The 19226-nt window shown below is 34.8% G+C and overlaps 1 protein-coding gene and 1 pseudogene across 4 annotated transcripts in view; both read left to right on the top strand.

Moving 5' to 3' along the window:
• LOC138912833 (uncharacterized) overlaps positions 1–19226 on the top strand; it is a 216800-nt gene that overhangs the window by 133023 nt on the left and 64551 nt on the right. For 3 of the 4 annotated variants that reach the window (XR_011418392.1, XR_011418395.1, XM_070214306.1), the window contains one exon: positions 15726–16170. Coding sequence is in view for 1 of the 4 variants with exons in the window: in XM_070214306.1 (XP_070070407.1) it covers positions 15726–15751 (26 nt within the window). In the remaining 3 variants the exon portion in view is untranslated. Of the gene's footprint in view, positions 1–14798; positions 14933–15288; positions 15408–15725 lie in introns of those variants that run through there. The other variant, XR_011418397.1, reaches the window with a different exon arrangement.
• On the top strand, positions 744–2015 carry LOC108065181 (uncharacterized; annotated as a pseudogene).

Here is a 19226-nt window from a genome sequence, read left to right as displayed (position 1 = left end):
ATAAAAATTGGTTAGTTTCTATACATCAACAGCTATCGACGGACGTAGGATTTTTTCGATATATTGATCCAATTATTTTGGATTTGATGACTTCTACAGCCAAAATCTCAAATGTACCTTTCGTAAGGTTAACCAACTTCAAAGCTGTTACGAATCTCTGAAGGTGTATTCTTTTCCCTTTAAACTCCGGGTTGGCACTTGATATTTCTTTAATGCCTTTGGGGCATTTATCTCCTCAGCCATTGTGGTTGTTTTCATTTCTACAATAGTGTTGCTAGAATCCGAGTCGGTCAAGTCCTGGTCTGATATTTCAGATTGAATAAGGACTGCCGGAATAGTGAGGTTGTTTATTTTTTTACCTCTATATCGGGATCTGTAGAGATAGGGTCGTCAGTCTCAGCTTGTACTGGTGGATCTGATGATTCTGACTCTTCTCTAGTATCTATTATTAACGGTGTGTTTAGGATAGTTGTTAAGTCGTACCCTTGCTTTATAGCTATTAGGTAAAACCGTAATTTGTTTAAATATTTTAATACCTGAGACCAATGGGCTTTGTTTATCCCGTCTCTCTGATCGTGTATTAGTATACGCGCTGTATTGAAGCGGTTTACTAAAATTTCGGCATGCTTGTTTACAGTGTTTTGCTGTGCTGGCCGGGGTCTTGATAATGCCTTATAAGATCTGTCGAAATCAATTTTTAAATTATTTAGTTCTTTACGCGACGAAAACTAGTTTTTTGCTGTTTTTTTGTCCGTGTTTAAAAAAAAATTAAAACAAAAAATTAAGTAACACTTAAGCAAAGTCCGCGTGAAAATCAATTAAAAATCGTTCGTCGTTTTGTGCGTGTGACCACTAAAAGTGCCCCGAGCGGAGGATTTTAATAAATTCAATTAGGGTCCCGTCCCAAAGATCGCTTTCATTGTCTGACGCACTCGCGTGATGCACAAGTGAAAGAGTAAAAATATAAAAAAAGAAAGATCACAGCTAAAAGCACAAGAAAAAAAAAGTTCCTTACCTCCCAACCAGAAGTCAAAAGTGAAGCGGAAAACAGAGGAGATAACAACTAACGGGGCTTCCACAGAAAAAGTTCCTTGTTTGTAGACATCATTGTAATCAGCGCAGATCGAACCATATATAAAATGATTTCACACAGTCCGCCCATATTCAGTCACAGTCCACCCGTTAGTTTTCTGGCGGACTTCATGAGCGGACATCAGCGTCAATCGTTAAACTACAATGACGAGCCCAACAGAGCGTCGCGCTACTGCCGGCCCCAAGTGATAACTCTGGCCTCCAAAGCCATGGTCAACAACGCCTCGGCGGCGGTCCAGGGCCAGGGTCCCAGTCAGCAGAAGGCGGGTGCCACGCCCCTGGGCGTGGGCAGTCGATCCGGACGCAGTTACCTGGAGCGTATGGCCTCGGCTCCGCTGCTCACCAATCAGCCCAAGTCCTGTCTCAGCCGCAAATCCTGCCTGCACAAATCCCAGAACAGTACGGCCAGCTCGGCAGATCTCTCGCCGACGGACACTGATGTCACGGACAGTGCCAGCCATAGCTGTATGTGCAGCAAGGACAGCGACAGCAACTGCGAACTGAGCCGTGGCCCCAAAAAGCATGTGATCTTTGCCGATGATGAGGGTCTATCGCTAACCGAGGTTCGGGTGATGTCCGAACTCTCGAATGTGCCACCCTATTGGAGCATGAAGTTCTTGGAGCAGATAACACAGGGCCTGGTCAGCCCCCATCCGCCAGATCAGTGGACAGTGGACTTCAAGCAGCCAGCCTCAGACTATCTATCATTTGGAAAATAGATAGATCGGGACTTTGTTTCCCTCGAGAATGTGATTGTTAAGGATGAGGAGTCGATTGTGGTGGGCACCATCAAGGTGAAGAACATCGACTTCCAGAAGGAGATCATCGTTCGTGTGACCTGGGATGACTGGAAGAGCCAACAGGACATCTTCTACACATTCGCCAGGGCCTATCGAGCCAGCAAATAAGGTCCACCCTGACTGATGCCTTGGCCAAGGTGCAGAACCAAAATGGCTGGCACCAGGAGCCACATACGCCATATTGGTGAAATCGCCTGGAAATGGATTTTCCCACCCCAGCGATTGAATAAAGTTTCTCATTTAGGCCACATGAACAGAAAGAAACAGAATTGAATCAGATTATAAAATTTATAAACAATTTTAGAGACAGAGAGAGAGTCTAAAAGATTTTATCACTAACGAAACCTTTTGACTTAAGCTTATAACTGGTACAAATATCCCAATTTTACAGTGCCATTAACTTGAGGATAACTCAATGAAAAAAGAGATAGAGGGGCTTATATCTACTTCTACTAAGCAAAAGCCCGAATTTGTATGTTTTGTCTTTAATCAACTCGATGGAATTTCTTTGTATAACTTTCTAAATGTTTTATGTTCGATTGTAAAGAATTTTTGAAAAAGCTAGATTTATATGTTTACCTGTATGTCTGTGTGATCGTCTACATCTATATAACTGATATTAGATTTATGCAGTGTTGTGTATATAAGCACTATCATTACTTTTTCATTATCATTAGAAAAATAATTCTAAATAATTAAATATTTTTGAAAAAGTAATGCTAATGAAAATTCAGTTCATTATTTTTTGAAAATGTAATGCCAATTGAATAGCATTGCATTACTTTTCAAAAAAATAATGCCAATGAAAAAATAATTCATTACTTCTGGCAAAAGTAATGCTAATGGAAAAATATTTCATTACATTTGAAAAATTCAATTCTAATGCTTATTTTTCAGTAAAAATAATAATGATAATTGAACATTTTCTAAATTTTCAAGAATTCGCGCTTTTTTATGTCCATCTCATTGTCCCATAACAACATTGGATCACAATTTTTATAGCCAATCCTCTTCTGAAGAATCCGCTGTTTTCCGATATCCACTTCAAAAGTTCACAATAAAACATAGGATCCAAACTTAAAATGACATCAATGGCCCATCCTCTTCTGAAGATTTCGCGGTTTTTCTATGTCCACCTCAAAAGTTCCCAATAAAACATAGGATCCAAACTTAAAATGACTTCAATGGCCAAACCTCTTCTGAAGAACTCGCGGTTTTTCCATGTCCACCTCAAAAGTTCCCAATAAAACAAACATGAAAAACTTAAAATGACATCAATGGCCCATCCTCTTCTGAAGAATTCGCGGTTTTTCCATGTCCACCTCAAAAGTGTCCCATTAAGTGAATATTTCGAATTGTGCTTATTTAGTTTCAATTATAATATAGTTTTTAAACCCTATTTTTGGGACTTCGGCTGAATGATATATTTAAAAATGTAAAAGCCCCGTCATATTGAGTCAATATTATTGACTGCCGAGTGAAAACAAGTACAAGAACCTGTCAGTGCATAATTACAAGTAAAAATGAATTTTATAAGTGAACTTGGGATTATCGACGATAGCAGCAATCAATCAATGTCTTCTCTTTCGAACTTCTCGTAAGTAACTACTAATATTTAATAAAATAAAAATAGTAAAATAATAATATTATGGTTAGGACAAGCTTAACGCTTAGCGTTATCGAAGCAGCTGATGGGAATAATGAACAGTTACCCCTGATTTTAAATGGAAAATATTTTAAAATCATAACATCCGTAAGTAAAATGAAATTGCTAAAAACCTTTGAAAGTCTTTTCGCCATTTTCTTGTCTTCATGTTAACATATACGACTTAAGAACGAGAAAATGGGTGTAGAAGGATTTACTTTAAGGAAAGTCTAATATATTTTCAATTAGGTTTCAGGCGAAAGAGATGCTAACGTTTCGGCTGAATGTCAAAGCTGCCAAAAAAAATATAGAGGATCTTCTAAAGTGACGTCAAATTTTATTAGTCACCTTCAAGACAAGCACGGTCCACAGTACGAGGAGTTCCTCCACGAAAGGCAACAGGCTAAAAGGGCAAGAAAAGGTGGATTAAGACAATCGGACTTCGACGAAAAAGTTTTAAAATTTGTTGTCGACACATTCTCGTCTTTGTCCATTGTTGATAATCCATCTTTTCGTGCCCTTTTTAAAAACAATGTATTAGTTGTTCCGGGGCGAAAAACATTGACCAAGCTTTTAGATAAAAAGTTTGAGTTTTATAAGATGCACCTTATTGAAACATTAAAATCTGTGACATACGTTTGCACAACGGCTGACATGTGGGCTATTGCGATTTGAAGATCATTTGGACGAACTTTTTACTATCGTAAATGGTACCAAGATTACTTCTAGCGAACTGGAATATATGCAAGAATACTGCAAAATTATGGAGCCGCTAGCGACAGGGTTAAATTTCCTTCAAAGCGAGAAAAACATGCTATATGGTTATTTCGTACCCACTCTACTAACTCTAAAGGTAAAATGGGATAAAATGGACGCCTCGGAAGAGTTAAACTTTTCAAGTGGAAAGATTAAACCTTTAGTTAAAGCTTTAGAGGAGCGGTTTGATGATTTTTTCAAAATGGCTCCGAAGTGTCACGATGCTTTTGTTGCTGCGATTTCGTGTCCAGCTATAAAGCTTAACTTTATGCCGGCGATGACTCAAACAGCTCCAGATTGGACAGAGAACAAAGTCAAGTCAATGTTTTTAAAACATGCTGTATCTTTTTCAAACAATATTCACAGCAGCACATCAACAAGCCATCTTTTAAATTTTTTTGATTTTGGTGGAGTAACTGACGGTAATAAAACTCATAATTGTACTCTATAAAATGCATTCAATTATAATTTTTTTAATTTTTATAGATCTAACTGTGCAAGAAAGTTTGGTGAAGATGGAGCTCGGACGCTATCTAAGCGACATGGATGAGGAGATTGAATGCCTTAACAGATATCCGGTCATAAAGGCGACCTTTTTCAAATTTAATACACCATTGCCATCGTCAGCTCCCGTAGAGCGACTTTTTAGCTACGCCGGGATGGTGAACGGCAAAAAAAGGCAGAACTTATCCGACGGGCACTTCGAAAAATTAGTTGTTTTGAAAGCCAATAATACATTTTAGTAAAATATAATTAAAAACTATATTATAATTGAAACTAAATAAGCACAATTCGAATTATTCACTTAATGGGACACTTTTGAGGTGGACATGGAAAAACCGCGAATTCTTCAGAAGAGGATGGGCCATTGATGTCATTTTAAGTTTTTCATGTTTGTTTTATTGGGAACTTTTGAGGTGGACATGGAAAAACCGCGAGTTCTTCAGAAGAGGATTGGCCATTGAAGTCATTTTAAGTTTGGATCCTATGTTTTATTGGGAACTTTTGAGGTGGACATAGAAAAACCGCGAAATCTTCAGAAGAGAATGGGCCATTGATGTCATTTTAAGTTTGGATCCTATGTTTTATTGTGAACTTTTAAAGTGGATAACGGAAAACAGCGGATTCTTCAGAAGAGGATTGGCTATAAAAATTGTGATCCAATGTTGTTATGGGACAATTTGGAGATGGATATCAAAAAGCGCGAATTCTTGAAAAGGCCCAATAAACGAAATTAAATTAAGCATAGCTTCAACTTTATTTCCTTTTAGAAGTCACAAAGCTACGTTCATTTAAAAAGGGCTGATATTTTCTATTTATTTAGAAAATGTTCAATTACCATTATTATTTTTACTGAAAAATAAGCATTAGAATTGAATTTTTCAAATGTAATGAAATATTTTTTCATTGGCATTATTCTTTTGAAAAGTAATGCAATGATATTTCATTGGTATTACTTTTTTTAAAGTAATGAATTCAAATTTCATTGGCATTACTTTTTTAAAAGAAATTCATTATTAAGCATTACTTTTTTGAATTATAATGAAACCCGATTTCATTAGCATTACTTTTTTTAATGATAATGAAATTACCAATTCATTACAAAAGTATTTCATTGGGCACAACTCTGGATTTATGTAACTAAAAACGAAAAAACCCATAAAAAAGATATGAATTTTGAGGCGTGAAGCATCCAAGCAAACCATTGTTTCGAAATTTTCTGCAATTGCAAAATAAAGAAAACAAAAAACACACAAACACAAAAAAAAAAAAAATAATTCTTCCCATTCCATTATTTAATGGAATATTTTCTAGATTCTTGAAACCATCAATGAAAGATGTCTTCCAAATATCTTGTTATTGTTAATAACTGATTTATTTTTAGGGTCGGTGCTCAATACTATCGCCTTCTGTGTACTTGAGCAATGTATCAATAGGGAAACGCCTGAGTTGTACCTATTCATGTACTCATATTCTAATTCATTTATTAGTAGTGCCTCAGTTCCTTTTTCGATTATTGATAATACCCTATTCTGAAAGTTTGGTTCCTTATCAAGAGTGATTCTAATACACTCTGTATTATTCATTTTTTTATATATATGTTTTTTTATTTATTTATTTATTTTCTTTGTACATTAGATAAGATTATTTGATTAAATAGCATGTACATTCAATATATCAATATATGGACATACATATTTATAAAAGATTGCTTGTAGTTTTCTATTATTTCTTTTTTTTTATTTCGAACATCTTTTTATAGTTATTGTTGGCGCTTTATATATTTTATATGCAAGATATATGCCTTGTACAAAATAAATGCGCTCAGAATAAAGACAATCGGGGGTGTCACAGAAACCGTCGATGGTGTCACAGGAATTCGAGAGATTTCCTTTTTTTCGGAAAATTTACCGAAAAACGACCAGGGCTGGACGCATACACTAAATATCGAATCACTATGGACGGCAGTCCATGTAGTGACGAAGCGCACCAGGAGAGTGTGCAAAGGCGACTACTATATATACACGAAGAAATGAAAATCTACTGTGATGGTCCGATCATAATGAATGATACACCTATCGAAAGGTATTGCGAAAACTAACAGGATTGCATACCAAGACTTTAAGAAAATCAATTGGCTTGGGAGAGAGAGCGGTGAAAGTGAAAATTTCGAAATTTGGAGCTGTTGGGGCCGGTGGGGATAAATGCCCCCTCGCATTGTTTTATACCCGTCGAATGACGCTCCGTTCAAAAGTTATAGCCAAAATAAGATTTTCTTCTTCTTCCCAAAATGAAAATTTAATTCTGTTTGTCAGCTTGTCAGTTTGTCCAAAACATGTTTTTTAAGTTTTGAATATTTGATATGACCCACAGTGGCGCCTTTTGACATTTTTTGGGTAATAAATCATAACTTTTGAACCAGTGAAGATAATTGAATGATGTAAACGGCAAATGATAGATAATTGATCCACCTTTATTATTGCTTGAGACAGGGAGTGGGCGTGGCAGAGGCGTACTTACAAATCGGCAAAGTCAGATTTTAAAAACAAATCCATTTTTTTCCGACAAAAAAAAATTTGTTTTTAAAAGTTTTTGGTTTTTTTAGTTTCTTTTTTTATGTTGTAATTTTTAAAAATTAAAACAAAAAAAAATTTTTTTTTTAAATGTTGTTTTGTTTAGTTTATTTTTTTATGTTTTAATATTTAAAAACTATAAAAACAAAACAAAAAAAAGTTGAAATTATTTTTTAAAAATAAAAATTTTTATATTTCATGTTTTTTGAAATAATGGTCACAATTTGGTAAACTTGGTAAATCCAATAGACTTAACATTTCTGGACTATAATTACTAGATTCTAACTCTGTGACAAGGTTGTGATTCCATGACCCTAGAATACAGTTTGGATTCGCACATACTAAATTCAATGCTTAGGCAGCGTAAGTTGTTTTGAGCTGGCAAAAGTGGCTATTTTCGTTTTTGATTTTTTACAGTAACATGCCATATACCAAAATTTAAGGAATCTCAAGGGCTATACAGTTTAAAGTTTTCAAGAAAATCGTTTGAGCCGTTTTTGAGAAAAATAAAAAAAGCTAAACAAAAAAATTTTAAAAAAAATTGTTTTGTGCATATCTTTTTCAATATTACATTTACACAAACTACTAGCTTTTTTAAAAACCTTTCAAACGAGATACAGCACAAGTCTGTTGCTTCTGTAGTTTAGAAGTTACGGCCTTCCGTATTTTAACTATTTATAGCTGTTTTCCCGCTAAACTAGCGAGTTTTTCCAAAAGTGGTAGAACTAAAATTTCTTATATCGAGCTGTTGAACATCATATAAAATTTTCAGGACTTTAAAACCATGTTTTGGACAAATCTTTCACAAGGTTGCGCCATATGCAATTTCTGGGACCATGACTTTTTTCCCTTTTTTGGCTCTTAAAACTGCGGACGCAGGCGGACGCAGCTACAACTTTCGTAATATCAAGAAGAAAGTCCAAATAACGTTTTGCGGAAGTATAAAAAAATAGTATTAAGTAGTTTTTTTTTATTTTCCATCAAAGTCAAAAATATGGAAAAAATGGACGTTTCGCAAATAACGCATAACTAAGAGATGCGGATGGCAAACTGCAATATGTTTTACTTTTTTTTACTCTTAACTAACATACCAATCCGTGGAAAAAGGAAGCAAAGCGATTCGATGCCTAGTTTTTAAGAAAAACCCCCCGGAAGTGCGAAAAATTACCTAAAAACGGTGTGTTTTTTTAAGTGAAAAATTGACTTTCTTATATTTTCTCATTCTGCACGCTGCAATAGAAAATGCCTGTAAAGGGAAAAAGGCTGGAATAGTTTGCTAGGACGGGCCGAATGAGAAAATATTAGAAAGTCTATTTAATAATTTTTCGTCACAAATGTTGATATCAGAACTTTTGTATGTTGAAGGTGCGATCGTCACTAGTTTTTTACCTCGTTAAGAGGTGTTTTTATTTGATATTCGATAATTATCGAATTTTTTTTGACTTATTTGGACTATTTTCGAATAAGTTTTAAACTTAATTTATGCTTTTCTTGCGAAATTACAAAAAGAATATATGTTTAAAGCGCATATTGTACACCTTCTTGTATGTTTTTCGCGCGCCCCATTTCAGATAATTTACATTTTGCATTAACATATTCCAAATTAGAGTGACCAGCTTTTTTTTATATGGTCGGAAACGCCTCCTTCTAGCTGTTACATACTTTTGCTCGAATACAATAGGAAGAATATATGTGGGCAATCTCAACCTTCTAGCTTTTGTAGTTTCCGATATCTCAGCGTTCATACGGACGGACAGACAGACGGACATGGCTAGATCGACTCGGCTAGTGACCCTGATCAAGAATATATATTAGGGTGGGTCGATTTGGGACCCCAAAAATCGTATAGGGGGAATGTAATCTTTAAAGGATTCTAAGCCATATTGGCGAACATACTTATGGTCTAAAATGACGTTTGACCCCCCCCCCCCCAACGCGAATGAAAAATACTGTTTTTTTGAGAAAAATATCATAGCAGTCAGCACAGATATATTACTGAATATCAATGTAAAATTTTTATTTCAAATTTAGTAATACATCTGAGCTGACTACTATGATATTTTCCTTAAAAAAAACTGTATTTTTCATTCGCGTTTGGAGGAGGTCAAACGTCATTTTAGACCATAAGTATGTTCGCCAATATGGCTTAGAATCCTTTAAAGATTACGTTCCCCCTATACGATTCATCACTTTTTTCGGCCCCATACAAATCGACCCGCCCTAATATATATACTTTATGGGGTCGGAAACGCTTCCTTCTAGCTGTTACATACTTTTGCACGAATACAATATACCCTTTTACTCTACGAGTAACGGGTATAATTAAAAATTTGAAATACTCGCCAGGCTGAATATTGCAGCCCTGAACAGCGGTTTGCCGCGGCTGCGTTGGTTTATTTTCATTTCTAAAGCCTAGTACTCAGTTCAGCTAAGAGTTTTACTAGTCGAAAAATATTAATCTTTTAGTGAGACCGAAGTTTTCGGAGATCAACCGCAATGCATGTAGCATGGTCTTACTCTCAACAAACAAATCAACTAGCGCCAATTTTAAAATATTACAATACGTTGAGCCGACCTGGGTCGCAAGCTCTCAATTCGCTGTTGGAATGGCGATATGTATTGCAGCAGCTCCTACAGGCATTGGCCATTGGTTTTTCTGGTTTTCCTTCCAAGTATAAATTGTTATTGGCACACCGCTTCTGCACAAACACAGCCAAAGATCAAATTTTTTATTCTTTGGGCCGCGGCTAAAGGCGTTCAGCCTAGTACTCAGTACGACGAAAACTGCTAGCTAAGCATAGGAGTAAGCGAGAGGCAAATAGGTAGCTAAAGCCTTTAGCCGGGGACTTTTTTCACCGCGGTACTCAGTTGAGCTAAGGAAATGGTAAGGAAATACCAAAAAAATACTAGATTTAGCGGATGAATTCCGATGAACGCCTTTAGCCGCGGCTCAAAGAATAAAAAATTTGATCTTTGGCTGTGTTTGTGCAGAAGCGGTTTGCCAATAACAATGTATAAATGGAAGGAAAACCACAAAAACCAATGGAAAACTGCCTGTAGGAGTTGCTGTAATACATATCGCCATTCCAACTGGGAATTTAAAGCTTGCAACCCAGGTCGGCTCAACGTATTGTAATATTTTAAAATTGGCGCCAGTTGATTTGTTTGCTGAGAGTAAGACCATGCTACATGCATTGCGGATGAACTCAGAAAACTTCGGTCACACTAAATGATTAATATTTTTCGACTAGTGAAACTCTTAGCCGAACTGAGTACTAGGCTTTCATCAGAATTCATTCGCTAAATCTAGTATTTTAGTGGTATTTTCTTACTATTTTCTTAGCTCAACTGAGTACCGAGGTGGGAAAAAGTCCCCGGCTAAGGGCTTTAGCTACCTATTTGCCTCTCGCTTACTCCTATGCTTAGCTAGCAGTTTTCGTCGTACTGAGTACTAGGCTTAAGTTGGCAAGAATTTTAAAAGCGAACCAAAATGCCGTCTGCTCTAGAGTACTTGCGAAGGCATAAACTGCGAGCGGTTTTACATGGTAGTCCATGGGGATTTAACTCATTGGCCAGGTCCTATCAAGCAGTGGTCACAAGAATGCGGCAATGTCGATATTATCGCGAATGAATCCGAAGAATATGGTGTCTTGCGCTGCACAGTGGCGCCTTGGGCCAAAAAACGTGCAATAAATCACTTTTTCGACTTTGTCCTAGAAAGTTGTGACCCATACCAATCGACAGGTAATTGATCCACTATTACAAATATGTAACCCTTTTTCAAATCAAAAAATTTTTGTAAAAGATATGAATTTTCAAAGTTGAACAATTTTTCACTTAAAAAAAACACACCGTTTTTAGGTAATTTTTCGCACTTCCGGGGGGTTTTTCTTAAAAACTAGGTATCGAATCGCTTTGCTTCTTTTTTCCACGGATTGGTGTGTTAGTTAAGAGTAAAAAAAGTAAAACATATTGCAGTTTGCCATGCGCATCTCTTAGTTATGAGTTATTTGCGAAACGTCCATTTTTTCCATATTTTTCAACTTTGATGGAAAATAAAAAAAAACTATTTAATACTATTTTTTTATACTTCCGTAAAACGTTATTTGGACTTTCTTCTTGATATTACGAAAGTTGTAGCTGCGTCCGCCTGCGTCCGCGGTTTTAAGAGCCAAGAAAGGGAAAAAAGTCATGGTCCAAGAAATTGCATATGGCGCTACCTTGTGAAATGACCATCTCTATTCATGGGAAACGTTTTTTATGTTATTATTGATTGTCAAATGGGGATTTTATTTTACAATTTTTATATGTTTTGCCTGGCAATTAGTTATCAAAAATATTGAAAAACCGAGGCGTTACCTTCAGGTAGTATGCAAAGGTAAATTATGCAGGTATACATGTACAGGTACATATAGTAGTATGTAGAATCAAAACAACATATAACTGTCCTCTGATTTAGCAGGTGCATACAGGTAGGCATTCATTGACAGAAAAATATAAGCTTGCAGTCTCCTACAGGTAGGCTGGAATTTAATTTGAACACCTGCAAAATACTTAAATTGCGTAATTCTACCTAAGGTTGGCGTTTCACTTTTTAAGGCGTTTGATAAACTCTTTACCTGTTTGTACCTATCAGGTAATACCTCACACTATATATTGCATTGTAGGCTTAATCCCTGGATTAGTCTATGACTGAAAGTTGACGAGACACGTTCTTTGTATTCTCCTTATTTTTTAGTTAAAAATGGCTTTAAACAACTCAAAATTATATGAACTGTTTAGGTCAACAACTACCTATTCGGAGTTCAAAGAAGCTGTTATAGAAGAACTAAAACAGAGCAACGAAAATATATTACACACTCTTAATCTGACATATGCAAGCATTAAATTGAAATGGACGAATGTCAGCCGCAACGCAGGGAGGTTTGCAATGAAATACGAGGACTGGCTCAATGACGAAACTATCCTGGATATACCGGCCGAGGAAGAGCCCACCACATCAACAGGTCGTGGAAGAGGAAGACCATCTAAAAGTATGGAGGATTGTCAGGAACGCACAAGGAAAAGAAAACTGAAAGATGCAACTGATGATTTAACCACGGAAAATGTTTCCGAAGCGCTTTCTTTAAAATATAAAAAGGACAATGAAAAAGTGAGAGCGCAGATTATAGAATCGGTTGCTGAGGCAAGTCCGCCTCGACTTATAAGGATTAAGGAAAGCATTCCCACGCCTCCGAATGGACTTATTAAGAAGTATGGCTTGGAAGAGGCATTGGCTTTATTTATGGACTTAGAACTTTCAAAAGAAAAGTATGAGATATTACGGAAATCTTTACTGCGGCACGGAGTCGACCTTTTACCCGGATACAAGTATATTTCAAAGCGAAGAAGCGCAGGAATCGCTAAACAAATTTTATAAAAAATACAGATTGCTGAATACATTTAAGACATCAAGAATGAGGGAAAATGAGGATCTGTTCAATATGTTGGCTGCATCTTCTGATCCTCTAATTTCCTCATTGCGGCATGTTAAGTCAAGAAAAGAGTTAGAATCTAGTAATTATAGTCCAGAAATGTTAAGTCTATTGGATTTACCAAGTTTACCAAATTGTGACCATTATTTCAAAAAACATGAAATATAAAAATTTTTATTTAAAAAAAAAAACTTTAATTTTTTTAATTAATTTAATTTTTTTTTTTTTTGTTTTTTTAGTTTTTAAAAATTAAAACATAAAAAAATAAACTAAACAAAACGTAATTTAAAAAAAAAAAAAATTTTTTTTTAAAAATTCCAATTTTTTATTTATTTTTTTTTAATAAGTTTTAAAAATTACAACATGAAAAAAGAAACTAAAAAAAACAAAAACTTTTTAAAAAAAAGTTTTTTTTTGTCGGAAAAAAATGGATTTGTTTTTAAATTCTGACTTTGCCGATTTGTAAGTACGCCTCTGCCACGCCCACTCCCTGTCTCAAGCAATAATTTGAAAGGTGGATCAATTATCTATCATTTGCCGTTTACAAAATTCAATTATCTTCACTGGTTCAAAAGTTATGATTTATTACCAAAAAAAAGTCAAAAGGCGCCACTGTGCGCTGGTGACCTATGTTTACCCCTGAAAATTAGCAACGCTTATTAGTTTAAATTAATAATAAACAAAAATTTTCTACTTTTTTACTTACATGTCTTCTTCTTTTTCACAACCGGCGTTTTACCTGTCAAAAAAAGCACATTTTTTTACGACTGTGATGTGACTTTTTGCAAAGGCGGTCTGTTTTTATTAATTTCTCAATAACTACAACTTCTTTTACCATGCAATTTTTACCAGGAATAAGTTTCATTTCTAACTACAATACTAAAGGGGGATTCCCTAAACTGTTGAATTGCTGAATTGTTGAATTTTGGTCTGCTGTTAATCAGCTGTTCCATACAAAGTCAACTTTAAGAAATTTCAGCAATTCAACAGCCTTGGGGCTGCTGAAAATTTTGTTGAATTGCTGAAAAGCCAGAGTTGTCACCTTTTTTTAAAAGTCGTCGCAACTCTGTAACATTTTAGTATCACCAGTACGCATTATTTATTTTAAAATCAACTTAGAAAGCATATTTGTTGTTCTTTTTACCTTGGTAACACTTTTAAACAGTTACTAGCAATAATAAATCAAATTTTACATGCTTTAAGTTCCGTGAAATTTTTCAACAAATAACAGCTGTTTGAAAATTCAACAGGAACCATTTTGGGTCGTTCCCTTAATTGCTGAAATTTTTTGTTGAATTTTCAACAATTCAGCAATTCAACAGTTTAGGGAATCCCCCTTAAGGGGGGACATCTAGGTAACTGGGGAAAAAAAAAACGGATTTTCTGGATTTTTTTTGGCCAAATGAAGAAGCAAATCGAAAATTTGTAAACTACGTTATATTATATTAGGTCCGAAGTACAAAGTAAAATTTTTTTCGAATAAATCGAAAACGTTACAAAATTGTTGATAAAAAAAAGTAAGCAAAAAAAAAAAAAATCCTACGTCCGTCGATAGACATAGGTATTTTGAATATACTGTCAAAAATATCGATCGATCGTTTACGATTTGTTCGAGTTATGTGTCCGGCCACCTCAAAAAAAGTAGTTTCGAGAAAAACGCGTTTAAAGTTTTAAGGTGCCCGGGATATACCTGTGAGGCATCGCCGCAGAATGGAAAATTTTGACAGTTAGGCACTTCTGACGGACTCTATTTTTTGGTATGTTATTTTTAAGACCCTAATAAATTTTTTTAACGAAAAAAAAATTTTCGATTTTTTAAAAATTCTACCTAGATGTCCCCTCTTAAGTTCCTTTGAATAAATAATTCGTTAACACAACATTTCGATAACTAACTCCGAAATTTTGACAAATTTGGTATTTTAAAGTTCTAGCTAATTGGTAACACTGTCAGGTAGACGGTTTGCCGATGGATTTTTTTAGCTAATTTTTTCGAGAGGTTTTATAAAAAGCATATTTTTAAATATAACCGAAGTAGGTTATAAAAATTCACTAGAGTTGTCTTAAATAAAGTTATATTTTTGGGAAACATTTGTAAGTTGGGTAATTTTATCAAAACGTCCGGCAAAATACGGGGGATTTAGAAACCGTCAAAAATGACGTCTGTGACACCGAGATTTGCTATTCGGGGGAAATTCGGTTGGAATTGTTTTCTGTGACACCCCCGATATAGACGAATTATAATGGATCACAAGAAATCCATTCCTACGCTTGATGTCACGACACGGTGGAATACAACATATACCATGTTGAAAATGTTGTTGGACCTCAAAGAATTTCTGTCTGACAAATCATTGCCATCAACAATTCGAATCAACATCGATTGGGACTGGGTCGAGCTCTATGTTGATACCTTTAAGGCCGCATTTGTGACATCGTTGAAATTGCAGGAGGAACAATTGGTCTACAGCGATTTTTTCATTTTATGGATGGAACTAAGATTGAAATGCGAAAAAAACAAAAAAAGACTTATCATCAATGCTAGTAGATCAACTTCAAATTAGGGAAGGTAAGTTCTTAGAAAATTAAGTTTTGTTGGCTGCCATTTATATGGACCCAAGGATGAATTTGGTGTTGACAGTCCCTCAAGAAATGTTGGCGAAAAAACTTTTGAAAAAGATTGCATGCCGCATTTACCACCTCAAGCATGTAAGCTACTTCTCAAAAACAGCCAGTAGGTTTGAAGAGTCCCGACTAATATTGTTATATTACTGTTATGTGCTTTGTTTATAGTTAGTGTGATTTAGACATTATATTGTGTCTGTCTTAAACTATATCGTAAATCGTGTTTATAATTATATTGTTTTAAATTCCTTCTTTTTAATAGAATCTGACATCGCACACTGGAGATGAATTGCCAGGTCGCTCTGAAGATCAAGAATCGTTCGCAACAACTAGCTCCAAGGAAAAGTCCCTGTTCGCGGCATATTTGGATGGAGTTCAAACGGTGTCCCAAGCCCAAGAAAAGCCAGCAACTACCAGCTGTCCAAATTATATACAGAAATTGAAAATTTCGACGTAGCGAATGGCCGTTTACCATTAAATGGAAATATTCTAAAATTTTTTAACAATTTAAAATTTAGATCCCCTTTTTGGCAGATCTCGCACACGTGGTACTTGCAACTCCAGCCACGCAAGTATCCGTGGAAAGAGCTTTCTCCGCCCTACACTTTATTTTAAGTGAAAGGCGTATTTCGCTTAGTCAAGAACACTTGAATTCATTATTAATTGTAAAACTAAATTCTTAATAAAAATCTTTGTAAATATGTGTATTTCGATGCCTTTATTATATGGATTTTCTACGTAACATTCATGCTCAATCACAGCAGGCCTATACTTTTTTCTTTCTGGAGAAAACCCACTTTTCTGACTTTTATTTAACAGTAGTCTTATAGAAACCCTTTTAGGTGACTGTTAAGTTAAAAGGTTCTTACCGAGTGGTTATTGAAAGACTGATTGCTTTGTTCGGTTGAGCCGAATGGTCGGACCGAAACCGACAAGCAAAACGAAAAAAGAGAGAGAACTTGTGAGCAACATTTTTTTTCGGTTTTTTCGAGAGTCAAACTGCCTTAGGAAAATCGGTTGACAGTTATTTTCAAGCTCTGGTTTAAAGTCCTGCAAATTTTATATGGTGTTAAACACCTCGATATTAGAAACATTAGTTCTACCACTTTTGGAAAAACTCGCTAGGTCAGCGCGAAAACTACTATAAATAGCGAATATTTGGAAGGTCGTAACTAAAGCTACAGACTTGCACTATACCTCGTTGTAAAGATATTTTTAAAAAAGATATTTTAAAATACTTCTGAACGTAATTTCTCTAAATAGAACATTTTAATTATAGCAAAATGTAAATTAAAACGAACACGGGAGAGCAGGAATAGTGCTTTCTCTTTTTTACACGTTGCGTTGTTGTTGCTTGATGCAAAGTTGCTAAACTAAAAATTTTGTCTTTACTAGTAGGTCTTGCAAATACAAAAATTTTATTTTACCACTTCGTGAAGAATTGATGAAGCAAAATGAGGATAATTATTTTTTTCGGAAATCGCGTGTACAGATTTGTACAGAATTTTTATACCCTTGTAGAGGGTATTATAATTTCAGTCAGATGTTTGCAACGCAGTGAAGGAGACGTTTCCGACCACATAAAGTATATATATTCTTGATCAGCACCAATAGCCGAGTCTATCTAGCCATGTCCGTCTGTCCGTCTGTCCGTCTGTCCGTCTGTCCGTTTCTATGCGAACTAGTCTCTCAGTTTTAAAGCTATCGCGATGAAACTTTCCCGAAGGTCTTCTTTCTATTGCAGGTAGTACATATGTCGGAGCCAGCCGGATCGGACCACTATATCTTAAGGCTCCCAAACAAATATAAGAAAATTCATTGTAACTTTGTAGGAAGTAGGCGTTTTGATTCTTGACTACTTAAAAACAAAATTGAAATAAATCGAAACGCTGATTCTGGAATCCCTGGAACTGCACCGAGTGAGTATTCTTTTATCTACAAGGGTATATAAGCTTCGGCTGGCCGAAGGTAGCTTCCTTTCTTGTTTTAATTTAAAATTCCCTTAAAAAATACTTAATTTTAAATTTAAAAATTTTTTAAAATATTTTTCTGAAAGATATGAAGATATTCCACAAAGTTCCATACCAAATATTAAAATAACTCAAACGAGTCAAGTGATGCACATATGAAAAATCTGAGCTAATTTACAAAAAAAAAAATTTTAAATAAACGGTAAGAGTTAAAAAAAAAATAAAAAAACCGATCCTTATATTTCAATCCTCTATCTAAAAAAAGTTTCGATTGATTCTGAGACTTGAACCAAATGGGCCTGATTTCACTGGCATTACATTTTTTAATGATAACGGCACAACTCTGGTATAACAAAGTAAAATAAAAATCGGCCCGCCTTAGCAAACTATTCCGGCTTTTTTCTTCTTCACTCCTCACAGGCTTTTTTATTGCAGCGTGCCGAATGAGAAAATTTTAGGAAGTGTATGTAATGACGAATGTAAAAATTTTTCGTCACAAATGTTGATATCAGAACTTTTGTTCTAGTTTTTTTTTGTTCACTAGTTTTTTACCTTGTTAAGAGGTGTTTTTGTTTGATATCAGAAGTTTTTGTTTGTTTACTTCTGCTCTCACAGGAGCTAATATATACATTTAAATTTAAATTGGTCCATCATAATTTTAAAACTATTGTATTTAAACGAATTAAGTTAAAAAGGCGTTGAAGTTTTTCAAAATTCCTTTTAAACGAGGTATAGCACATGTCTGTAGCTTTAGTAGTGTAGAACTTACAAACTAACAAAATTTAGCTATTTTTAGCTTTTTTCCCGCTAAAGTAGCGGTTTTTCCAAAAGTCGTAGAACAAAAGATTCCTAAATACAGTTTTTAGATACATGACCCCAAAATACAGTTTGGACACCCACGTACAAAATTCAATGCTTAGGAAGCGTTAGTTGTTCTGAGCTGGCAAAAGTGTCTATTTTCGTTTCTTAATAACTTTTAAAAGTGATTTCTTACAGTAACATGATATATACCAAAATTTAAGAAATCTCTTAAAATAGAACATTTTAATTATAGCAAAATGTAAATTAAAACGAACACGGGAGAGCAGGAATAGTGCTTTCTCTTTTTTACACGTTGCGTTGTTGTTGCTTGATGCAAAGTTGCTAAACTAAAAATTTTGTCTTTACTAGTAGGTCTTGCAAATACAAAAATTTTATTTTACCACTTCGTGAAGAATTGATGAAGCAAAATGAGGATAATTATTTTTTTCGGAAATCGCGTGTACAGATTTGTGTACAGATTTGTACAGAATTTTTTTAATTTAAAATTCCCTTAAAAAATACTTAATTTTAAATTTAAAAATTTTTAAAAATATTTTTCTGAAAGATATGAAGATATTCCACAAAGTTCCATACCAAATATTAAAATAACTCAAACGAGTCAAGTGATGCACATATGAAAAATCTGAGCTAATTTACAAAAAAAAAATTTTTAAATAAACGGTAAGAGTTAAAAAAAAAATAAAAAAACCGATCCTTATATTTCAATCCTCTATCTAAAAAAAGTTTCGATTGATTCTGAGATTTGAACCAAATGGGCCTGATTTCACTGGCATTACATTTTTTAATGATAACGGCACAACTCTGGTATAACAAAGTAAAATAAAAATCGGCCCGCCTTAGCAAACTATTCCGGCTTTTTTCTTCTTCACTCCTCACAGGCTTTTTTATTGCAGCGTGCCGAATGAGAAAATTTTAGGAAGTGTATGTAATGACGAATGTAAAAATTTTTCGTCACAAATGTTGATATCAGA

Source organism: Drosophila takahashii, chromosome 3L, assembly GCF_030179915.1.
Source record: "Drosophila takahashii strain IR98-3 E-12201 chromosome 3L, DtakHiC1v2, whole genome shotgun sequence".
In the NCBI taxonomy this organism is placed as follows: Eukaryota; Metazoa; Arthropoda; class Insecta; order Diptera; family Drosophilidae; genus Drosophila; species Drosophila takahashii.
This window is presented reverse-complemented; position numbering and strand designations above follow the sequence as displayed.